The sequence below is a fragment of the Acipenser ruthenus genome, chromosome 4 (genome assembly GCF_902713425.1).
Source record: "Acipenser ruthenus chromosome 4, fAciRut3.2 maternal haplotype, whole genome shotgun sequence".
NCBI classification, from domain to species: Eukaryota; Metazoa; Chordata; class Actinopteri; order Acipenseriformes; family Acipenseridae; genus Acipenser; species Acipenser ruthenus.
This window is the reverse complement of record NC_081192.1, coordinates 62,619,646-62,645,928: the sequence shown is the minus strand read 5'-3', so window position 1 is coordinate 62,645,928 and position 26,283 is coordinate 62,619,646. Positions and strand designations below refer to the sequence as shown.

The 26,283-nt window shown below is 38.6% G+C and overlaps 1 protein-coding gene across 1 annotated transcript in view; it reads left to right on the top strand.

Annotated features, from left to right (window-relative positions):
- The window catches only part of LOC117400369 (PH domain leucine-rich repeat-containing protein phosphatase 1-like), a 143,358-nt gene extending 117,225 nt beyond the window's left edge, over positions 1–26,133 (top strand). The window contains exons 10-17 of the mRNA XM_034000224.3: positions 778–933; positions 3,540–3,740; positions 6,378–6,540; positions 11,321–11,451; positions 19,587–19,703; positions 20,747–20,941; positions 22,578–22,806; positions 24,109–26,133. Of these exons, the coding sequence (XP_033856115.3) occupies positions 778–933; positions 3,540–3,740; positions 6,378–6,540; positions 11,321–11,451; positions 19,587–19,703; positions 20,747–20,941; positions 22,578–22,806; positions 24,109–25,281 (2,365 nt within the window). The 3' untranslated portion in view covers positions 25,282–26,133. The remainder of the gene's footprint in view (positions 1–777; positions 934–3,539; positions 3,741–6,377; positions 6,541–11,320; positions 11,452–19,586; positions 19,704–20,746; positions 20,942–22,577; positions 22,807–24,108) is intronic.
- Positions 26,134–26,283: the final 150 nt, after the last annotated feature.

Sequence of the window (26,283 nt, the reverse complement as noted above, 5' to 3'; positions counted from 1 at the left end):
TGCAGTTTGTATTCCCCTGTTGGGGCTTGTGATTTACTGAGATTTGCTCCTGCGGCATTAAAAAAAAAAAAAAAAAAAGGATACCACGAACGATCATTCAGTATTCTTTTTTTTAGGTCTTATCCACAGCAAATTGCACCTTTTGGAATCACTTGTGGAAATAATGTGAAATCAATGTAAATTAACTTGTGCATTCAAGTGGGTTTGTGTGCGAACATCTCATCACTTCATCATCTTGACCCAATGTTAACAATGTTAGATATCAGTGTAGTCTAGTGTTAGTTCATGTACTTTGTGAAGCCTGGTTATTTGTCACATTGATTGCTGAATCAGATACAGCTGTGAACTAGCAGAGCTGTATTTTCTCCCATTTTCTTCTATTAAACCATTTCAGCCACTGCTCCTCCTTTTGCTATAACAACAAATTAAGATCTCTCTCAGTATTGTCACTATGTTCTATTTGCTTAGCGAAACTTGCAGATAACGTTTTAATGTGCATAAACTGAACATAATTGATTTAAAAAATAGCCAGATGAGTAAAGGGACACAGTTTATGGAAACACTGTCATTTCCTAAATGCTGAGATTCCACAATCTGTATTACTGCAAAGTGAAGCCAATCGAAAACAAGGAATCTTGTTAGCATTATTAATGGACTCCCTTTTATTGTGTGTAATCTTCACTTTGAGAAAGCAAAATAAAACTGTAATGTTACAAAGCAAGCAGCAATCTTGGCAGGCGAATGACTGTGTCACCCTTCTGTTTATTTGCCTTGCAGGCTGTTCTGTAACAGCAGTCTGCGGAAGCTGCTGGCCGGACACAACCAGCTGCGGAAACTCCCCGAGAGACTGGAGCGCACCGAGGTGGAGGTTCTGGATGTGCAGCACAACCAGCTCCTTGAACTGCCCTCCAACCTCTTCCTGAAGGCAGACAGGTACGAGTCTGTGCTTGTTGGAGTGCAAAACATGTTAGCGACTTGACTTTTTTTTATTTATTTTTTTCCTAGCCTTTGAAGCTTTTTAGGACTATGTCTTATAATGTTATAATGTCATTTTTTATTGTAATTTTGACTTTTGCAAGGTGTTTGTGCCTGTGTTTTATAAGAGTAGCTTTTTGTTTTATATGTGCAGCTTTAAAACAAACCTCAACACACCTTAAAAGTTAAAATTGTTGTATTAGTTTTGGATAACGAAAAGCCCTGTTGTGACTCGTGGTGGTAGTTCTTGCCCATCGTCTGGCTCTGATGCCTGCACCTATCCAGTATCAGCTACAAAAAAAGATATGTTGTTACATGATCTGCAGTAATTAGTCAAAATCTTGTCTTAAATATGATGAAATGGAGTATTTTTCTGAAATGATTCCAGAAACATCAAACCTCTTTTTTAAATGAAGAAATAATTGGTATTCTGAAGCAAGTTAAATACAAATGAAATTTAACGGATATTGCACTGAGTGCACAGACACTGAAATTCTGAACTAGTTCACATGTAGGGTCATGTAAGATGCCTCAGTCTGCATTAGAGAGTGACAGGGGAATGAAACTTGAGTTCCGTCCCATCATACATTTTCCTATCCCATCCCGTGAAAAATGTTTCAATGTCATTTTTGTTCCCATCCTGTCCCTCCAGAATTTTTCCCATTCCATACTGTTCCGTACATATCTTTTTTTTTTCATTCCCGTCCCATCCCGTCTTGTCATAAAATGTCCTGTCCCATCCCGTCCCGTGATATTTAAGAAAAAGAGACGAGACTGATTTCTTTTAGCCTCTTGCTGTATGACATACCTTTCAGGCAGGATATTTTTCGGGTTACCATTTTTTTCTTGTGTTTTTCAGTCTCATCCTGTTCCTAGTTTAATTTTTAAAATGTCATTCACTATTGCCATATTACCTATTACAAGAATAACAAGAACCACATAAACCAACTTCAACCATTTTATGCATAATGTGTTGATAAAAATAAATTAAAAAAAAACAAAACTTGAAGGCCACAGTCTTGAGTTTCACTCCAACTTGAACTCCCAATAAGTTTAATTAATCCAATTATTTGCTGAGGTTGACATATTTAAAATTAGTTTATGTATTTTACAGTTTTAGTGTAAATTTTGTAATCAACGATAGCAAGATGTAGTGGGGTTGAATTGAATGGGTGGGCCAGTGACATCACTAAATGGGGTGTGTCAATTAAAATGAGTGTCTTTGATACGAGTGTTATATATAGTGTTTGTCTTGGTAAGTATATGGTAAGTATATGGATACCATTTGCATTTGATTGATTTAATTTTAGCCTTCAGTTCCACTCCCATCCGTTCCTTTGAGATTTAAAACTCTTTATTCCCGGTCCCACCCATTCCTGCCAGTTTAATTTCCGTTTCCATCCATTCCTGCATAAAGCGAAATGTATTCTCGTACCGTGGGAATCCCGCAGGAATCCCGTCTCTCCAGGCTGTATTACTGAAGACCAGCGCCCTTCAAGCAAACACGAACCATAACTTTATCAAGTCTGAACAAAAACACATTTAGTCTTATTGCCTAATTCGTGTAATATAAGAGAACACCCCTTGGGAAGCAAGCGAAGTGTTCTCTTAGCCAAAATGTTCTCCAAGACAGAGTTGACCTGGACACAATATGCCAAGGCCAATCACTATATGAATCAATAAATACAAATGTATTAGTACTAGTTATCAGGTTACAAAACAGTATTGAATCAGTTAGCAACAAATCGCTATCAATGTCAGAAAGGTGTTTCTGTTCCTTTAGGCGACATTTCAGCAGAAGGGTATTTCCTAAGCTGAAGTTTTCTCTTAGGAGTTGTTCATACACGCGGAGACTACTGTACACGTAAATGTCTGTCATGATATCACACTCATGATATCACACCTGCTGACAGATTTTATTACAGTGTGTCATGTGCTATTTATATTTGCATGTAGAAACTTGTTTTTTTAAGCAGTCCTCTTCATTTTCTACAGTTTTTAAGTTTAAAGTTTCTCATATTTGTCAACATTAATCCAGAATTTTATATTTACATTTTGTTTTTATCGTTCTATTTTAATGCAAAATGGGTATCAATTGAAGTGCATGCAGTTGTCCACGTATTGAGGAGTGGCTGTCTGCACATGCTAAATACACATATCTCTGATTATCCTATTGTTTGGAGTAGTGTGCAAAGTGCTCTACTAAACTAAAATGGTTTGGGACAAGCCATACATACAATATAGTCAACCAGTCCTTGATAAAGGAAACTTTTTTAAATATAGTTTTAAAACTATATTTAAAAAGTTTTTTCCAGAGTGTGTACCAAATTTCAAATGATCTACAGAATGAGTATAGCCTAAAAGCCATGGTTTCACAATGTGCGCACTTTAGACTTGGTCTCAACAAATCTGAATTTATACAGTTAATGGAGGGAAATAAAAACAAAAACAACCCAGCTCCATTCATCCCGGACCAAGAAGGATATACAGTATGTATACGGTGAGGTAGCAGCTAAGATTATTTTTCTATTGCTTGCTTACTTCCTGACTTTTTAACTTTACAGCTTACGATGCCTGAATGCCTCAGCCAACAAGCTGGAAACACTTCCTCCCTCCAGTGTGTCCGAGGAAAGCCACAGCATCCTGCAAGAGCTCTATCTGACCAACAACCGTCTGACCGACAAATGTGTGCCACTGCTGACAGGCCATTGTCATCTGCGGGTCTTGCACCTTGCATACAACCACATGCAGAGCTTTCCAGCCAGGTAAGAACGGCATTGAATATATAGAGGGGCAGGGGGACAGGTGACACACCACACCATACCACACCGCACGTGGAGCCTCTGCTTCCCAGATTAAGGTCATGTGAGCAGTGCCAGAAAAAAATATGTAGTAGCTGGCCTGATTTGTTGGTTCTGATTGTAACTACTAGAACTATGAGCGGTTCTGATCCCACCCCTCAGCCATTAAGTTTTAGAAGTGTTCGGTTTCCTTACTCTGAGTATTGCAATCAAGCACTTTTGATATCAATAACCCGATTGTGGAGCTCTGATGCATTTTTCTTTCACTCAATAGTGTACCCTGAGCACATTGCGAACTCTCAGCAAATAACCAAAAGCACCAGGGGTCTTGGGATTTCTGACCCATTTCTCTCAGTACAGTATCTCTCCTGGTTAATTCTTCCCCCATTTATCTTTATTTTCCCCTTATCTAATATAATTTGCTACATGTTTCTTGTATCTAATTTCTTTGACTTTTACATTTTATTTTTATTTGATTTGTTTTACTTAGTCATTTTTTTAAACTGCATGCTCAAGAGAGGCTGCTTTAGACTCTTGTACAGTCTTGGTGTGTATGTTGTAGGTGTTTCTGTTACAAAAATGTGTTAACGCATTTAAGAAAATAGACAGCCCAGTGCTCCAAAAGCAACACCATTGTCACTGTTCTAGCAGACAGGACAGCTCACCTGCAGAGGCTACAATATCCTATACTTTTTCTTTACACTAAATAACCTGGATGAAAAAGGGGCTTTTAAAGTGTTTATTAAAACACAAATGACCTTGACATAGATTTAACTATAGAGTACCTGTAGATATCCTTACTTTTAAATTTGAGGGAAATCCTTTTACTGGAAAATTTGGCAAGGAAAGAAAATCAATAGAGTTTCCTTTTAGACATCACACCCAAGTACCTTCAAGTAAACAAAAGCTTTCATCCCAGCTTGGCTTTCGTGATAAAACATTTTAAATGAACTGCTGAGACATTTGGCAAATATGCCTTGGTTTTAACAGTGTTGCTACACTTTTTCCTTTTTTGAGTGGAAGACATTTTTAATGATTTAGAAATATATATTTAAAAAGACTACAATTTACACACAGTAGTCTGGAACAGCTGTTGTGTGTTTATTTATCTATACAGCAGACAAACAGCTACAAGCCACTCCACTCACTAAAGCCATGTTGCGTAAGACTACTGTTAAGATTGTGGACAAACTATATATCTTTCAGTGCAGCCCACACACTTTCACTTGCTGTACTGTTTATACCACTTCTGTGTTCTAGAGCATAAACATGTTTAGCTATGCTGACACCACAGTCAGTATATTTTTATCATAGGACTATTGGCAGGTATTACAAGGGCAAATAAAATTACCAGAAGCAAACTGGAATCACTTGAGAAACTTACAGGGAATATTGGTAGGTATGTACGTTTACTTTTGTTGTGCTTATCTTTGTTTTGTGCACATTTCACCTTTTGGCTGTTTGGACATTAACATAAGTATATACTTTTCTTTATTATGGATAACAAACTGCAGTTTTTCCTCTGACATAATTTCCTGGTACACCAAAAAGGGTCCCCTGTTTTTCTCAGAGCAGAGCGTGTTCTGTCCAGACCAGAGTGGTATTATTATGGAGATTATTAGCTAGATGCAAGTAGATTTTATTTTTATTTGATTCGGTTTCAGCATTTTTTGTTTCTTGCATACAGTACACAAAAAAGTGTTTATTTGGAAACTACATTGAGGTCTATGATTTTATGTAGCCTACAACTTATCCTATTTCTTCAAGTGGTTTATTGTGTTAATATTTTCTTTTAAAATAAATTATTATTTGCAGTTTCCATATGCACACACAAATTATAGATTATAGAGACAGAGTAATCGTGTGCTATAGTTTTCAAGACTTTTTGTATTGTTTTGGTCTGGCTTTCACCCTATTCCTCCTGTAAATTACCATGTCCAACAGCTGTCCTCAATGAATAAAGTTTACTTGGGGCCTCTTAAGTATGTGAACATAGTGCATGTACTGGCTGAAATATTGATCTAAATGTGTCATATTATAGTCAAATCAATTTGAAAAGCATATATGAGGCTAGGCGTGTGTGTTGAAAGTTTGGTGAAGATTTGTGTAAAATGAAATTACCTTACAACTACGTTTTTAACTCTGTGGTGGGGGGCAATACATAAGAGGTCATTCGTGGTGGCCCTGCCCGGTCCTCCGAGGTTCTGAGGCTGAACATGTGTTTACTTTAGAAAATCGTTTTAATGTTCAGAGTGCATCCAAACAGCAGTGCAATGCATCAGAGCAAAGGAAAACTTGCACGCAATGATGGTCAACTGTTTTTGTTAAACTATCAGACGTATAAAGATTCCCTTTTAATAAGATGTGTAGTAAACCAAAGTAGGGTGAAAAAATGATAACAACATAGTTCACGCTTGCGGGCAGGCAGGCAGGCAGGCAAGCAGGCAGGCAGGCTACCATTGGCCACATCAGTAACCTGCAGAATTAGCTGATTGCTATTCTTGTATTGTCCCAGTGGCTCAGGCTATGAGATGCTAAGCTTGTTCCCTTCATGTGTCATGCTTTAAACCGAAACTGTGTATGTGTTTGTTCTCATTGCAGTAAAATGGCAAAGCTGGAAGAACTGGAGGAAGTGGATTTTAGTGGGAACAAACTGAAAGCCATCCCGACCACCATCATGAACTGCAGACGCATGCACACCGTCATTGCACATTCAAACTGTATCGACGTCTTCCCTGAAGTCATGCAGCTCATGGAAATCAAGGTAGGAAATTTGCCATTTTAAATACATCAAATGCTATTCAATGAAGCCTTCCTTTCTGAGTCATCCAAGTATATAAAATACACTGAGCATTGTGTTTACCTTTGCACTCAAGAAATAATCATGTAGTTAGGCACAGACCATTCTAAATAGCAATTGTTTTTGTGAAGAGCCAAACTAATATTGGAAAATGGATCGCAGATTTCCTTTAACCTGATTGGTCAATACGAGGGCTATAGGACCTCGAATGTTATCTTTCAAACTATGTTTAATCACTTGCAAATCAATCCGTCTGAAAATACATAAATACAGTATTCGTGTATTTTACCTTTTTTCTGCTTGATGAAAGAAAATCTCTGTTCTTGTACACAGCCTCTGAATGTTGTCTGTCAGTGTAGACTAATTCTGCTTCCTCACTGTCCTATCTATCTATTTAAATGTAGTATAGCAAATAAAGTGGGGAAAAAAAGAGAACAGTGTTTGCTCGCAGTGGCAATACAGTAACCACAATAGCAACTAGTCTTCGGTTTGAATGACGAGTTGAAGAAGTCAAACAACCGGATGCACTCTGATTACTTTCAACAATGTTATTTCAGCAAATCATAATAACAACACCACCAAGGCTTTGTTAGAGAAGAGAGCACTGTCCTGTGGTGTTCTCATTATGATCTGCTGAAATAATGTTGCTGAAAGTAGTCAGACTTTATAAATACACTGTGAACAAGTTACTGAACGAACAGCACAATATTTTGTGGGGGACGGAGGGGGGTGATGCTGGGACACTAGAATCACCGTCGAGCCCTCTTGAGGTGTCGTGGGCTAGTAGACGAAACACTGAGGATGGAAGGTGCCCACTTGAAAACCCCAGAGATGTACCATACTTAACTCAATCCAGACGGTTGTCATGCTGATGCGCTGGGGAGGCCGCACTGTGGTTGATCCCCGGAGCCAGCATCGCAGCCGTTGTGTGTGCTGATGTGCCAGGGAGGCAAAATAAGCTGATCCCTGGAGCCAGCATTACACTTCAGCCATTAACACCAGACTGAAGGATATCTACATCATCATATGGAAGGAAACGTAAATGGATGGAGACACATATGGATCACATTAATTTACTGTAAAGCTACGTCTTAGTTGGTGCTTATCTTGGCGAGAGCCGAGTTCAAATCAGCATGAAGTTTTAACATCTACTCTCGTGTAACGGAAATCATTAATTACTAAAACTTTTTTGTATTTTGCAAATAAATGTTAGGACCTAACGGTAACTTAAATACTGAAACACAAATACATATATATAATAGCCTTTGTCCTTTTTTGACCACTTTTATTACTACATGGCTCACTTTTAAGATAAAAACAGAAAAGATAATTTATTACAAACAAAATAATACATGATTTATGAATTTCTGACCAGTAGTATTCACAGAGCATTGGTTTATAGTGTCCTACTCACTATTAAATGAGCGACTTTAAATAAGCCTCTTTTCTTGTTTGGGCCCTAGACTACATTTGGTCTGACCTGGGTCCTGTGTGTGGAATGGATGGGGACCCCCTGGCAAAGAAATAAGAGAAGCCCTCTGAGATACAATTTACATTTTCCTTATACTGTATTTACTTTATAACCTGTATATCATTCTAATATCTGTAATGTATAATTCTCTATGTTTCCATAGATATAATTATTTCCCATGCTGAATAACTATATTCCAGCAAACCACTGCTCATGACTCATAGTGTGAGAAAGTAAGCTGGGGAAGCAAATTAGCATTGCAAAATGCTTCACCTATGCGCTTTAGTGCACGGTACAGTGGTGTGCTTCCTCAGTCAGCCTTTTGTAGTCTTTTCTGAAATGTTTTCGTCTGGACTATTCAATAAGTATGTCAAATACACTGTATAACTCGGATTTCTTAGTGATTACATGTGCCAATGTGTGCTGCTGCTGCAAAAACTCTGATCTGATTTGATGAATACCCACCGTCAAGTGATGTTTCCTCTGCAAATGCTGCATTCTGTCCTTTTTAAATATTACCCGCAAGATGAATGGTGGCAATATTGAGTAATTTATACAATGCTCTGTTATAAAAGGTGTGTCAAGTAAACTTGATTGCAAGATACATAGCATTATAAGAGGTATCAATATGAAGTAAAAACTTATTAGATTCAAACTAGAGACATGTTCACTAGGGTATTTAGGTAAAGGAGATTATTTTAGTTTTTAAATCAAATTGTCAATAAGTTAATAGTCACTGTCCCAGTAATATTTCAGCTTGCTATGAAAGCAAAAAAAGAAGTGATTTGCTCTTCACCTGACTCATAATAATGCTTGATCTCCAACAGCTGTGGCAGTGCTGTTAGGATGACATAACTGATTGCAATAATACTCACTGTCTGTGAACTAAATTGAACTATTTAATCTAGCCTCCCTTCACTGAATGTCCTCTTTTATCATTCAGCTAACCGGTTTTATTTTTAAAACCAGAACCAGCTTTGGAAAGAGATTGTTCCCATAAATTTAAATGACACTGCTAGAGTGGTGCACCAGGCTGCAGTTCAGCATAATACATGTGCTTATTGAAGAAGACCATCTAAAACAGCCCACTTTTAATACAAGTTACCTGCGTGTCACTGCTGTGTTCTGTATAATGAAAATGGTCTGCATAAGCAAATTTACTGTCTGTGTGCTTCATTCAGTAACCACACCATTCATAAACATCAGATGTGAAGCTGATGCTGCCATTTTATTTTCTGCCTCTGGTATTTATGTGGCAGTTCCTAAGACTGTTCTCTTACCATAACTGGGGTGAGTTTCATTTCAGTTCAGTGGCATCTGCACTTTGTCATCAAAAGAGTCAAAAGAGTCTAGTCCACACAGTGGCATGTCATTAGCAGTGTATTTCTACACATAATTTGCTAGGGATTGCCAACATAGTAAAATGTGGTGTTTCTGGGATACACGGATTAACATCATTGCAGTTTGAGCCATTTTTAATACAAATTTTCTGTGAGTTTCATTAGCCACACCTGATATTGTTGTCTATACTTGGTTCTTGATTAAGCTTATAGTCAAGCCTAGAGTGGACCAAACTGCTACACAATGGAAGGTTTGGTATACCTCACGTAACCAAACAATTACCCATGGAAGAATTCCCCATATTAAGCTCATCACTGGCACATTATGCTGTAGCAGGTTGATATTGATATACCCACATTATCCATATCTTTAACTGTATTCTGTTTTGTAATTGTTTGTATTTTTTGTTAATAACCAAGAGTGAAACAGTTAAAGAATTAAAAGTAAATTCAGATGTTCTTACTGAGTTAATGATTAACCAATTGTGGAAGGGCCAAAGAACACACTGATCTGTCAATTCAGTGACTGTCCCATATCTACACAGTGCAGCTGTAACATGTCATCAGAGTGACATGATTTTATAGCCCACTAAACCAACCTAAAACTGACAGATACATCTTAAACCACAGTACTGTATATGCTCAATATTGTGCCCAGTCTCAACTGTCCACCCTTATTCATATTAGCACCTAGTTTTACTTACCAAAGGTTAATAAGCGCCCACGCTCTCTAAAGCACCCCCCCCCCCCCCCCCCCCCCACCACCACCAATTAATGTTTTCAATATCAGGATTTTCACTGCATCTTATTTGTATGATTCAGTATGACACACGCATCCACAATGTTTAGAATTCACATCCTAACCTTTTATTTAAAGTATTATGCCTATATTGAATGTATTTGCATTTTTTTTTTTTTTTTACTGTTGTATTAATGTACTATGCCCTGTATTTCAGTGTATGTAATATATTATGGATTGTTCCTCACTATCTTGTAAAGTGCTTTGTGATGGTGGTCCACTATGAAAGGGGCTATATAAAATAAATATTGATTGATTGATTGATATTATGATTTAATTTGGTTGGTTGTTTGTTCATTTAAAAATTAAGCCTATATACCGATTTAAGATTTTGCGTCGTTCTTTTACCCGCGGTGTGCATTTGTTCATTTAAATCAATACATAGTTTTTCAGTTTTTCACTATAATGTACTGACAAGTTGCAATATCTGAGGCAAAAAATACCTTACAGCAAATAGGTGACTTCCTATAAGCTCATTCTGTGTTTCCCTGTTTGGGGAAGTCATATGCTGTATTTTAAATCGATATTATAAATCCTGTATTTATAGCCTGTTGTAGTCTGTTAAAATTAAACATTCAGAGCATTTGATGGTATTGAGATCGAATGAGAAACATGCGCCTGAGGCTTGTTTGAGTCACTAGACAAGCGTTTACAGTGTGTAGATCAGGATTCAACCACTGTAAAACATTTGAATGATTAATTAGACAATTACTTATAACCAAATTGGTGCTGCATTGATGATTTGACAGTGGCCAATTAGCACCTACTCTTAGATGCTCTTATCCAAATAACCACCCAGGTAAAGAAAACATTGAGAAAATAAGCTCCCAGCAAATGCGGTAGTGTTTTTTTGGTTTTTTTTTTAAAGGAGTTGTCTTATTTTCACTCTGGGGGAAAAATAAACCGATTATACAGTGTGTCCTGGAGGGAACAAGGACAAAATCTGTGTGGCCCTCTAATGTATTATGGGAACAGTGGCTGCTGAGCAGATTAACATAATGATAGATCTTAAATCTCTCTGATTTGGATACTGTGCTGTTGCAAACATGTAGCCTGCCTGCCTGCTTGAGAGGCAGGGAGTCTGACGAGGCTGGAACCTTTCTAACCCCATGGCCTGTTTACTTGTTTCTGCAGTGTGTTGACCTGAGCTGTAATGAGCTGAACGAGATCACGTTGCCTGAAAACCTGCCTCCAAAACTGCAGGAACTAGACCTGACTGGAAACCCCAGGCTGGCCCTGGATCACAAAACCCTGGAGCTGCTGAAGTAAGTGAACTTTCACCTGCTTTTGAAGGTGGAGCTGGGGATAGAGTGGGTGTGCTGGTTGGGTCAGCAGAATTTACTGGAGAATAATTCATTTATAGGCAGCAGTGTGGAGTAGTGGTTAGGGATCTGGACTCTTGACCGGAGGGTTGTGGGTTCAATCCCTGGTGGGGACACTGCTGCTGTACCCTTGAGCAAGGTACTTTACCTAGATTGCTCCAGTAAAAACCCAACTGTATAAATGGATAATTGTATGTAAACATAATGTATAAAAAATAATGTAATTGTATGTAAAAATAATGTGATATCTTGTAAACAATTGTAAGTCGCCCTGGATAAGGGCATCTGCTAAGAAATAAATAGTAATAATAATATGTCTATAGCAAATTATAAGTCACGCCTCCATCACTGAGATTGTCAATGACAAAGACTTCTAAACATTGAAACCACAGCAGATTCTATAAGAACAGATCTGATTTCTGTATTTTTTTTCTTGAACTCTTTGTATGACAGACACAGCAAAGAGTGTGTGAGAAATGCACTGTAAACTTGGTTTGAGGTAGCCACCGAACACTTATAACCCATGGACACAATATGTATTCCCGTTTTTTTCTTAGGAATGGTTAATTGGTACGTTAAAGCTGTATAAATAAGGTTTGGAGTATATCATTTTTTTTTTTTCACGCAAATTCTATTTGTGTTTATATATAATTTCTATGAGTTCCTGTCCTGCGTCTAATAATATCTAATAATAACGTCATTATAATATTGCACGCTCATTGCCAGACTGCCACATCTCACAGAAATGTAATTTTACAGCAAGTTCCTTCTGTTAAAACAACACTGTGAGACTGTTGCATCAGTCATGGTTAGTGTGTGTTGGTTTTGTTTTTTTTTCCAATTAACTCCTGAAGGCATCTCAAAATGTCACCATTTTGTGAAAAATAGCAGTCCGTCTGAGGGCGTGATCTAAAAGTTGGAAGATATGACTAGCAGCAGTGACACTGAATTACCATGACTCACTGCTATATTGATTTTAAACAATCTCATCTCACTTGAGAAACCTCTATGGGCCAGGGTTGTGGAGAATTAATCTAAATTTGGGGGTCAGAGTTCACCAGAAAATGTAAAATTGGGGAAGTAAAAACATATAATTTTATCTCAATTGACATCCCCTTCAAGGGCATCTGTTAGTTTGTTTGTTTGGTCTGTGACCAAGATTGCAATTGCAATGTACCATGGCAACTGACGTAATACTAATGATGAATTCAGATGTTAAAGGATAAACATTTCATGGAAACATTCATTACGTTATGTTAGTATTTTGTATCCGCACCCCTGCCCATATCTATTCTCCTTTACTCCTGGAAGTTTCCTACCTTAAGTGGTGCCGGCATTCACCTTCCCTTCTCTGCCCAGCTTTTTGAAGCCTGCGGGTGCTGATGTCTTTGAACTTTCTAGTTTGTACTGAGTGCAAGAACTTATTTCCCACCACTGGAGCGGAACAAAATAAAAAAAATTCCCAGCAAATTCCTGACTGAGATTCATGGCAGAGGGGGATGAATGTGGGGTTACATTAACCCCACAGGAACTAGCTCTGCTATTAATCTATCATAGCGCCTGTTAACCAGACAGAGATTAAATCCTTTGTACAATAAAACCTGTCTAATCCAGCACCTCTACAAAATGGCATTCTGTACAATTTTAGGGTCCTGTGGCAGCGTGCCCTGCCCCTGTGCGTATTATTGTGTTTTATGTTGTATGTGGCGTGTTAATGTCTGTTATATGTATTATTGTAGTGGCGGACAGAGTGTGGGTTATGTAGCACAGGTGATGTAAAATGTATAATTGTATTTAGGCACAGGGATTGCACAATCACTCCACGTGCAGATTAAAGTGGGTATTAGTATGGAAGCACGGGGAGCACAATTAGTTCACGTGCAGATGTACCGAGATTCTAATTGAATGATTGATTAGCAATCAAGTCTCGGTACAGCTGCACGTAAACTAATGGTGTACAGTGAGGAGGTACGGGAGAGAGAGATGAAAAAATAATTACAATTGAAAGATATAAACAATTGCTACGCTTGCTGGAGGACCAGCACGATACTTGTTTGTTTGTTTTGTCCACTGTTTGTTAGTGTCTGTTCGTTTGGCCATTGTGCCATTTTGTTTGTTCAGTGTTTGTGTTTTGTTAAATCATTTTATTTATTAAAACGCGCAAGCAAGTGCATTCACATTTCACTCACAGTGCTGTGTGTGTTTCTTCCGGGTCTGACATCACCGCTCAGGCCAGCTTGCTACAGGTCCCTATCAAGTCCTTATTGAAATTAATGGTGTGATACCCCCCACAATCCGGAACCTGTCTGTTCTGGAATCCGGCATTATTTGTAATTCTTGTCTGCCTAAAATCAATCTAAATATGAGTGATGTGATTTATCAAGTGTAATCAAGTATGTTGCGTAAATATGTAGCTGTCCTGTGGGTATTATACATTTATGGCCAAAAGTTGTGTATCACACTATGGAATTAACAAATTTTGTTTCATAAAGTCGAATGAAACCTGTTATGTTAACATATTGAATTACATACCACTTTGTAGTTTTCCATATACTTCATGAAAAACTGTTGACATTTCAAAACTACTAATATGGCTTCCAGTATACTTTTGTGATATAATTTTGTAATTTATTTGATTGCATGCACATTCTTGTTTCTTTTAAATACTGTAAAAAACGCACAATAAAAGGCTTAATATTTATGGAATTACATTACTCTATTCCTGATGTCACATGGGGGACAGCATATCACCATGGGTCGGCACTTCTTTTCAAAAAGGGGCAAATCACTGGTAGATATCCATACGCCACTAGAATGAAAAATAAAAAAAATGGCAGACATATTGGAATTTATCACAATAAACATGATTGACAAAATGTAGGTAAATGCTGACCTTTTGGGAAACTGAAGTGCACATGAGATATTGAATGAGTCTGAATCAGACACTAATGATGAATTCAAGTTGTGAAAAAAAACTAACTTAAGTATTCAAATCAATTCAAAACTCGACATTCTGATCTCTCTCTGCTCCCTATCCTATTCTGAAAATAAATTGTTTTTAAAAAATACCTTAAACTTTCAGCTTTTTTTTTTTTAAAGATTTGGGTCGTTCTTAACAGAGCCTTTGGTGGTTAAATGGATGTTTTGTTGCCGTTGCTCCTTGTCAGTGTGTTCTTCTCCTCTGGTCAGTCTGCCTGCCTGCCTGCTGCTGCCACTGGACCCTCCTGCGCAGCTGTGCGATCAGATGCAAAATATTTAAAAATTCATCTTGACAATTCTGACCGGACCTTTTAAATGTGTCCAGGTACAATGGTATCTGGTTTATTTTCACAGGCCCAGTGGTTCTCCACATTGTCCAGCCATAAACTGCAAAGTCATTTTGATAAGTAACCGGGTATTCCATTATGCAAATAACGTTTTTCTCGCCACGGTGAAGCGGTAGCACAGATCTGGATTGGATACCTCACTACACCGGATAACAAAGGACGATTTAAAAAAATAAAATAAAAAGAGCACTGACATCTGATACTGTTGCAGGTCTTGTGAGGAAGGGTCTGTGTGATTTAAAGACAGACTAATTTGTGCTGTCATGATGAAAATGGTCAGTAATATTGTAATGTAATGAACAAACCAAGAATTATAAGAAGTTTAACAAATCAAATAAAGAAAAAGCTGCACTTTCATGGCAATATTCAATTCAACATCTATAAATCTTTTTTTTTTTTTTTTTGGTTTCATTTTTTAAAAAAGTTATATGGTTACTATTTTTTCTTAGCTCAGTTTTAGGCGGAAGGATATTTAATAAAAATTACTTTTTTTTTTCAATTTAGTTAATTAACCCATTTCATAAGAGCAGTAAGGCACTTAAGGGTGTGTGATGTACTCTAATATCAACCGCCCGGGCATGGTGATATTAGAGTATACCACAAAGATGAGCCAAGGTCTGCAGTCCACGTTTTATGAATCAGTCACGAATGTTTTTAAAGTCCATAGCACATAGTTTTTTTGACACAGAACTGTCCGTCTGACTTTCTCACTGTGGCATAGAATTCATAGGAGTCCGTTGAGTTTGTGAAGGTCGTATTTATTTACATCGTCCAGTTGGATTTGTTTGAATTTTAGGAAGTCAGAAAACACTGAAAGCAAAGTTTTTCTGTCAATTTTTTTAGTGTTTGCAGCTTCTTTATTTTGTAGTATATTTTGTAATTATTTTTCTGTTGTCCGCCATTTTGCTTTGTTATGTGAAGAGAGGAAGGCCATTCAGCATGATGACGTAATTTGAGGGAGTTTGTAAAAAAAACTATTGACCGTGAACAGCACCATAGGAGCAACAGTTGGATCTGTTTTTGGTCATTTGATGAGGATTGAACCAATTACATGCCTGAATTTTATTAAGGACTGATTCATATATATATATATATATATATATATATATATATAAATTGTGAGACAGCAGAGAGGGGGTTAAAACCTCTCTGCAGTAAAAACATGTGCGGAATGCACATTTGTCTTGTTTAATTGTTTTTCTGTTAATTGTGTTATTGTTAATTATCACCTGCACCTGGCTATGATTGTAAATTAGAGCCAGGTGCAAGGTTTATAAGGAGAGCAGTCAGTCTGCTCTGGGCTGCTGAGTAGAAGGAGGCAGGAAGAGGTACTCTGCTTCCCAGCAGTCGTGAGGTAAAGTGTGTTGTATTGTTTAGTGGGGAAACAGCTTAGCTGTCCCACTGGTAGTCAGGGTGTTCCTGTGTCTTAGTTAGTGCTCATACAGAGCTAGGTGTTTGTTTTGTATTTTTGTTTATTTTAGTGTTTATTAAAAAATAGCGCACCAGCGCTTTAAAATCCATTCCAGTGTGTTGGGTCGTGTTTTTAAAGGGGCTAGAACCGCAAAGAGGGTCAATTCATTTACAATATATATACAGTGCCTTGCAAAAGTATTCAGACCCCTGACCAATTCTCTCATATTACTGAATTACAAATGATACATTGAAATTTCGTTCTGTTTGATATTTTATTTTAAAACACTGAAACTCAAAATCAATTATTGTAAGGTGACATTGGTTTTATGTTGGGAAATATTTTTAAGAAAAATAAAAAACTGAAATATCTTGCTTGCATAAGTATTCAACCCCTGTGCTGTGGAAGCTCCCAGTTTACACCGATGAAAGAAATTGCCCTAACGAGGACACAATTACCTTACCATTGGCGTCCACCTGTGAACTTTTTCTGGATAAAAACCCCACTGTTGAAGGATCATTGGTCAGGCTGTGAATCTGAAGGAAAATGAAGACCAAAGAGCATTCTACAGAAGTTAGAGATAAAGTAATACAAATGCATAGATTAGGGAAAGGGTACAAAATAATATCCAAGTGTTTGGATATCCCAGTGAGCACAGTTGGAGCAATATTCAGGAAGTGGAAGCTGCATCACACCACCGAGGCACTGCCAAGAAAAGGCCGTCCGTCAAAACTCAGCGCTCAAACAAGAAGGAGACTTGTGAGAGAAGCTGCAGAGAGGCCAAAAATCACTTTGAAGGAGCTACAGAGTTCAGTGGCTGGGAGTGGAGTAATGGTGCACCAGTCAACCATATCAAGAGCTGTGCATAAAACTGGCCTGTAAGGGAGGGAGGCATGAAAGAAGCCGTTACTCAAAAAGTACCATCTGAAAGCACGTCTGGAGTTTGCCAGAAAGCATGAGAGTGACCCAGCTGCGATATGGGAAAAGGTTTTGTGGTCAGATGAGACCAAAATAGAGCTTTTTGGACAAAACTCAGAGCGCTATGTGTGGCGCAAACCTAACACTGCCCATGCCTCAAGACACGCCATCCCTACAGTGAAGTATGGTGGTGGCAGCATCATGCTGTGGGGATGCTTCTCATCAGCAGAGATTGGGCATTTTGTTAAAATTGAAGGAAGAATGGATGGAGCAAAATACAGGGAAATACTGCAAGAGAACCTGCTTCAGTCTGCTAAAAAACTGAAGCTTGGGAGGAAATTCACCTTTCAGCAGGTCAGTGATCCCAAGCACAAGGCCAAAGCAACATTGGAGTGGCTCAAGAACAAAAAGGTGAATGTCCTACAGTAACCCAGTCAAAGTCCTGATCTCACTCCCATTGAGAATCTGTGGCACTATTTGAAAATTGCGGTCCACAAGCGTCGTCCAACCAACCTGAACAACCTGGAGCAAATCTGCCAAGAAGAATGGGCCAAAATCACTCCAACACTGTGCAAAGCTGGTACATACTTACCCCAAAAGACTTAAAACTGTTATTGCAGTGAAAGGTGGCTCTACCAAATATTAATGTGTGGGGGTTGAATACTTATGCAAGCAAGATATTTCAGTTTTTTATTTTTCTTAAAAATATTTCCCAACATAAAACCAATGTCACCTTACAATAATTGATTTTGAGTTTCAGTGTTTTAAAATAAAATATCAAACAGAACGAAATTTCAATGTATCATTTGTAATTCAGTAATATGAGAGAATTGGTCAGGGATCTGAATACTTTTGCAAGGCACTATATATATATATATATATATATATATATATATATATATATATATATATATATATATATTAGCATTTTCTATAACTTTTTCCATTGTCGTGAAAGTTGTGCTGTAAACTATGTCATCCTTTTCCTTTGCATTTCAAGAGAAGCTGCTGCAAGACAAAATATAGGGCAAGCTTTTAAAAATAACTAGGTGGAAAATAGAAGTCATCTATTAACAGTAAAAACCTAAAATAGTTATCAGCCAATTTGATGAGCACCTTGAGAAGAGGCATAGGAGGCAAACCCTTTGCATCCTTTGTTACAAATACCGGGGGGCTCCCTCTATGAAGAAATCAGATCCCCTTTTTAGCAGGTAGAATTGGTATGCTAGGGAGTCTTCTATCAGATTTTGTGATGTATAAATATTTTATATGAATATATATATATATGTATATATATGTATATATATATATATATATATATATATATGTATATATATATATATATATATATATATATATATATATATATATATATATATATATACTGAGCCATTCTAAAAAAAGGCATAATACCACAGTAGTGATGTCAAAAAGTGATAATTCCTCTAGAGGAAAATATATTTGAACTTTGACCCATTCGACTCCTCGAGACCATCACTTTCAATTCAAATACAAAATGTCTCGTTTTCAATCACTCGACAACACCCACAGTACAGAAATGTTCATTAATGATCAACAAAATGAGAATACATTAAAAAAAAAAAAATATGTAAACCTGGTACATTCGTATCACAGAGAAACCGGAGAAACGGATAACGACATAGAACGTCTGTACAGCACTGAAACACTACGTTTAAAAAAAAAAGAACTGCTGAACCTCATCTTCTTTAATATTAGCATCACAAGGGTATCCATGTATTATAAAAAGTAATAGATGGGCCTCTTCAGTGAGTTACAGGAAAACAATTCCATCTCGGGTTTCTGTGACAGTTTATAAATCACTCGACCTTCGGTCTCGTAATTTATGACATCACAGAAACCCTGTGATGTCATAAATTACAAGACCGTAATTTGTGCAGTGAGAACATAACAAGGATTTCTAATTATGCTTCTGCATAAAAGTATGGAATCAAATGATACCCATGAAAATATTTTCGGTTAACAAAATACTGTGTGTGTTTTTTAAATATGTTTTCATAATTTTGTCTGCACCTAAATGTCAAAGCCATTCTCAAATGTCAAATTACTAATAAGATATTTACAGGGGACTTAATGTAACCTTTTGACTTGTCTGAACGCTATTTTTGGCAGTATATACATTTATGTAATTCCTATTTTTGATCATACCTAGGCAGTATACTTTGTAGCTATTACATTTCTGTTTTAATTTAAATAATCAAACCATCATATTTTTTTGTCCCAATATACCATATGTCATTTCTTTTCTGAAATAAACACTTGCACAGTTCATTATGTTTATATGCAGTAATGCATTTCATTTTAAAGTGTGTAGTGCCCAATCAGTAATGTTTCCTATAAGTTAGCAATAGCTGACTTTCTTTGTCTGTTAATCTCCTCCTCAGTAACATCCGATGCTTTAAGATTGACCAGTCCCCCACCTCCTTCTCAGCCAGCGATGCCCCAGGTGCACCAGCAGTCTGGAGTCATGGCTACACAGAAGCCTCTGGAGTGAAGAACAAGTGAGTTCAGAAAACGTATTGCCAGAAATCCTTTCAGCCACAAACCTAGTCTCTGCTTAAGGATCTGCTTTCTCGTGTGAAAGTTAGTTCAAAACATCTAATGACTACAGAAGTGTTTGACACTAAAAGTTATATTTGTACACCAAGACCCGGTCATTTCTTCTGAAAAAATCTTTTCTTTTCTTGACATGGTCGCTAGGAGACAGAGTTAGCTGACACATGACGTCTATATAAGCCTTTAGTGTCTCCCAAAGAAACAGTGCTTTTAAATGCATCTTGGCTTCTTGAAAAGCCTCTTTATCTTCCACTGAAGCAAGTTTACCAAAGAAAATAACGGATGCAGCAGAAGAATAAGTTGCTGTGGACTTGGAACTAACAAATAAAGTTATCTGTAAAGAAGTGGTGCAAAATATAGAAGTAACAATGTTTCCCTATAGTAATTATTGAAACCCCAGTGAGGAGGCAGGATAACCTTAGATACTTAGGTGTTTATTTCTAAATACAATGTAATTGTCCAAAGCTGTTTATGAACTAGTTTGTAATCTAAAGTAAATCTGTATGCGAACAAAACAAAGTTTCATGTGACAAAGTAAATATAAAATAATCTCATATAACAAATCATTATTTAAAAAAAAAAATCCATTGAAAAGTGAAATATTAGTAGTAGAAGTAAGTGGTGGATGAAAAGAGGTTGGGTAATGAACTGGAATAGGAAAGGAAATCAAGCAGAGAGGATTTTCTGGTAAAGTGGTGTACTTTTGTTATTTCCAAAAAGGGTTGTGAACTGTTCTGAGTTCTTGTACTTTTGAATTTACAAATTTGTAAGGATAAAGAACGGAAACTCTTACAACACAACTCATCTCTTACTTTTAATGAATGTTGCATCTATTAACTGAACAGTGAAGAAAAGTATGTACCCATCCCAATTAAAAAAATGCTACAATGGTATCCTCGGGACATTCCACACTATAGAATTGTGTCCTTCAATATTCAAAACAATACATTGCAGTCCCTCAGTAACCCATTTTTATGGTTTTTCTCAGGCTGTGTGTGGCAGCCTTGTCAGCCAACAACTTGTGCGATAACCGAGAGGCTCTGTACGGTGTGTTTGACGGGGATCGCAATGTGGAAGTGCCCTGCCTCCTGCAGTGTACCATGAGCGATGTCCTGGCAGAGGAGCTGCACAAGTCCAAGAGCGAAGAGGAGTACATGACCAGCACCTTCCTCGTCATGCAGAGGTAGGCTTCCAGCAAGCCTCGTTGCAAAGGCACTGCCATCTGAGTAATGAGCTTTATACATCGTCTTGATTTTACAGGAAAGTTGAAAATGACAACAGCTTAAAGATAAGGGATAAGCAAAAACATCTGCAGATTAGCGTGTCCTTGTGTTTCATGGAAAGTGAATTCATTCCAGGAAAGTGAAGCTTTTCACTTGTAAGGGAATTGTACTTGGTGACCTTCAAATTATTATTTTCCAAGATTAAGTTGAGCACAAAAACCAACTTGGTGTGGAAATATAATATTAGCGTTATCTTAAGAAATGTATTCTTCTTCTTGGTTAGAGTCAGTTTGTATCATTTTCTGATTGTCATCACATCCTGGTGACTAGGCCTCGAACTAGCTCTCAGAATCATGTCAAACATCTGGTACATTCATAACTAGTGAACACTCAATAGTACTGGATTTAGAAATGCTCAAATTTAAGTTTCTTGTAGTATTTATACATGTGTAGTACACCAGTGTAACCCTTAACCTGTCCCTCTGTAAAACTATGCCCCCTGTGGATTTAAGAAATGGCACATTTGTAGTATTTCTTAGGAATGTATTTCTTTCCTCCACTAGGGGCAGGGTGTTTCTGGGTTAACAGATTAATGGTTACACCTGTGTACCACATGTACTTGGAGGTTAGACATGATTATTGAGGCCACAGGAGTGTTTTAGTCACCAGGATGTGGTGACCGAAACAGAAATTGATACAAAGGGATTCTTAACAGCAAAAAGAAAACATTAGATATTCCACACGCATAACAAGTTGGTCTCTAAGACTGCTTGTTCTGTAGGATGTTTTATTTATAAGATTATCCAGATTTTATTTCATTTACAAACTTTAAAAATGTGATACTTGATGGTAAAGAATTTAAGAAATAATAAGTAATGGATAGCCTGCGGTGTAATATTTTCCTTTATATGAGACCCAGTTCAACTTTTCATTTGTAATACAGTTCTTCACTTTAAAATGAGCATTCCTCTCCTTGCTTTCTTTGCTGAAGAGAGACTCCACTTAATCATGCCTTACAGAAACTGGGGGGCAGGCCAATGACAACAGGGTTTCATATTCCCTCCAAGTGACACACAGCAGAGAAAGCATTAGGGATGGATGTGAGGGAAAGGAAGTATTTAAAGGCATGTTTCAAAGTTAGGAAATAAATAAATGCAAAGCTGAACCAAATAACAATGAAAATGGTTTTTCACCTGAAACAAATATTAGGAGAATGTATTTTGAAAAACGTCTCTTTATAGCAAACATAAATACAATGTAATTGTCCAAAGCTGTTTATGAACTAGTTTGTAAGCTTAAAGAAAAGTGCTGGTTGCTACCCGGTTTATTCAGAAACTATTAGTAAAGGGTTAAGAAATAAAACTGGAGGATACACACAGATCTGGATTACCTGACAGTACATATTACAGTGTCATAAATGTGGTGCTGCCTATAGGCACTGCAGTAATCCAACAGAGATGAAAGAGGATTCTCTTTAATGAGCTTCATTTCTTGGAGTGTGACCATCCGTTTTAAAGTTTCATCAGCAGTTGTCTGAATTGTTTCTTTTGATGGGATGTGATGAGGGTCTAATAAGCATGCACTGCTTTTCCTCAGGAAACTCGGGACTGCTGGGCAGAAGCTGGGTGGCTCGGCAGTCCTCTGCCACATAAAGCATGACCCCATGAACCCCGGAGGCTGCTTCACGCTGACCGCCGCCAATGTTGGAAAGTGCCAAGCGATTCTCTGCAGAGATGGCAAGCCCCTGCCCCTGTCAACAGTGCACACAGTGAGCTGTGAGGAAGAGCTGCAGAGGATTAAGCAGCACAAAGCCATAGTCACTGAGGTAGGAGAAAATAAACCACTAGGAACAAGTACGTAGCTACTTTCCAGCCAGTACACTGTTTACATACTTTCACATGCACTTTTTGCAATATTTTCTATATTATGTCATTATGGGTGGCTTTTACAGATGCAATTAATGCCAGACTCTCTATGTATTACAGTGCACTCCGACTATAAGATTCACATCTGTCCTGGATGATTTGATTCTTTTTTTTTTTTTTAATTTGAAATGTCCAATTATTTTTATTTCAACCCGGCTCACCGCTGCCACCCCCGCACTGACTCGGGAGGGACGAAGACGTACACACTTGTCCTCCGAAACATGTGCCGTCAGCCGTCCGCTTCTTTTCACTCTGCGGGCCCGCCATGCAACCACCTCAGAGCTACAGCGTCGTAGGACCACGCAGCTCCGGGTAGCTTACAGGCAGGCCCGCAGGCGCCCGGCCAGTCTACAGAGGTCGCTGGTGTGCGGTGAGCCGAAGACACCCTGGCCAACCTAGACCCTCCCCACCCAGGCGGCGCTCGGCCAATTGTGCCAGTTAAACGAGAGGCATTTGAGACGACCTTAGTCACATTTTTTTGTTTCTACATGAAATGAAAAATAATGAAATCCCATCTTACCACAAGGTGAGGCACCTGTGATGTTGACTTCCCAACTTTCTTTGCAACAGCAGCCTGAGAAACCACAGGAGACACCTGGTTTACGCAACTGTGCTATGCGCACCTCTTGCTCTTAAAAGCAATCTCCGTTCATCATTTTAAAATACTGCATCCCAAATAAATGAAGTGATGTCCCAATTAAACAATATGAATAGCACTGGGAAGAACCGTCTCCCAGAGTTGTATCCCATTTAGGCAGAAATCCCGATTATCAGTATCCCGATTAGGCGGTGCCAACTGTATATCAATATTAAATTACAATGACAGTTAAATCTGGTCCCAGGCTCGGATAAAAACAAAATGTCATAAAAATCAAATACACATTTACCATGATGTGTGCATATTTAATATAGGAAAATGTGAGATCTACAGGCAATGGTAATACTTATTGGGTAAGATTTACTGGAATTTGTTAGCTGTATGTACCTTAAGGTCTTTCCTGGAAGACTATGTTTACTATTCTGATATTGATTATAGTTATTAATTTATCTGTTACTTCAAAATATTTATTCAGGGGAAACCCAGTGTGTTAGTGTGAAGGGGGGCTAAATAGGTCAGACCTTCATTGTTTAGAACTGATGACGGATCAAGAATTTCTTGAATGAAAACCGCATTTTCTTAGTTTTTTCTCTTAAAATTGCAGGACAACAAAGTGAACGGGGTGACGGACTCCACCAGGATTTTAGGCTACTCTTTCCTTCACCCGTCAGTTGTCCCACGGCCCCACATCCAGTCGGTCACCTTGACACCTCAGGACGAGTTCTTCATCTTGGGCAGCAGAGGGCTGTGGGACAGCGTGTCTCCAAGCGAGGCAGTGGAGGCGGTGCGAAACGTCCCGGATGCCCTGGCGGCCGCCAAAAAGCTGTGCACACTGGCGCAGAGCTATGGCTGCAACGACAGTGTCAGCGCCGTGGTGGTGCAGCTCAGTGTCACTGAGGATTGCTTCTGCTGCTGCGAGCTCAATGGGGTGCCACCTCCCAGCCCGGGCATCTTCCCACCTTCCGTGGTCATCAAGTACAGGCCAACACAGGCAGACACGCTGGGCATGCCCTCCTCCAGCAGCGGCATGGCATCTGAGATCAGCAGTGAAATCTCCACCTCAGAGATGAGCAGCGAGGTGGGCTCCACAGCATCGGATGAGCCCCCGCAAGGAGCTATAATAAATGACCACAGTGGCTCAGTCTGCGCCAGCGAGCAGCGCTGCTGTACGCTGCACCCTGTCTGCCTCTCGGGCTCCTTCCAGCGCCAACTCTCAAGCGCCACCTTCTCAAGTGCCTTGTCAGACAACGGACTGGACAGTGATGATGAGGAGCCCATCGCCGGCGTCTTCTCCAATGGAAGCCGAGTGGAGGTGGAAGTGGACATCCACTACCTGCGGGCTAAGGAAAAGGGGCTCATCTCCCATCCTCCTCCCCCTGAGGCCTGCGATGAGGGTATCGTGATCAGTGCCAATGAGGAAGAGACGACAGGCATGGTACCTGACAGGACTCTGCTCATCAAGCTGCAGGGTGACAGGGGCTGGGCTGGGAGTCTGCGCAGGAGGGGGGATGACTGCTGCATGGGCAGGAGGCGTGGCAACGGCTCCGTTGCACCCTCGCAGAAGAGCCACAATCTGATTGAAGTGGCCACGGACGCCCCCACCAAAAAGACGGGTGGCTACTTTGCAGCCCCAGCCCAGCCTGACCCGGACGACCAGTTTATCATCCCTCCTGAGTTGGAGGAGGAGGTTAAAGAGATCATGAAGCAACACCAGGAGCAGCAGCAGAGGCAATGTCAAGCGGACCAAATGCCAGACTACTACGACACTCCTCTGTGATGCTGCACAGAAAGTTTTAACTCATTTTTACAATACCTACCACCCACCAAATACACTTATTTTTTGTAAAATTCACAAAAAAAGAAATAGGAATCAACACTAGTTTTTGTTTTCATTAATGTTATTACTTTACAAATTTAGTAATTCAGTTTTATTTTTTCCTTACCATATCATTTTATGTATAAAGAAAATAATAACTTTTTGTTGCAGGGGAGCAGTCATGCTGAATCTTTTGTTTGTCTGAAAAACAACAAACAGTATATGACCATGCTTAACTATTAATATAGGTAGTGCATTTAATAAGGTTGTTTCTTAAAGCATGGCTTTTGGTCTTAAAAAGTCATAGAAATTTGTAGAAATGTAAAGACTAACTCCTAGGAGTTGCTTAACTCTAATGTGACTTAGTCACTGACATTTACTAATCTTCTCTGAGAGAACAGGTGATTTTCCAATTATTGTAAATATAATAAATGTTGTATAGCAATGCCTAAAAAGAAAATGTCATGTGAAGTCAGTGACTCAATATGGACAAAGGAAAGAAAACTTTGTGACATGCAAGGAAAAAAGTGTGACAAGACTGCATTTGTACTGCTGGCTGCCAATAACTTCTTAAAAACCGAGACTAATTTGTTTCGTCAGCTGGCCTGTTTCTTTTTTTTCTTTCCTCGCCTTCCCCCTATGCGCACACACACACACACACACACACTCATTCACAGTTGATGTCTCTCTTGTCTCCCTTAGTTCTGTCGCCACCAGCATGACTATTGAGTTATCTGTAAGGAGTCTTATTGAAACAGAATACACAAAAAGTTAAATTTTTGTTATAATAAATCTAAAATTTCCAAATAATAATTAACTGTGTCATTGATTTATTGAATGAGGGAGGGGTATGTTTTAAGAAGCCGGTTGGATATGGTGCAGATTGCGGAACAGCCACAGTCTGTTGGAGCTTCTGCACAAGGATAAAAGACTTGGCTGTCAACAGATACCCAGTTATGTTCA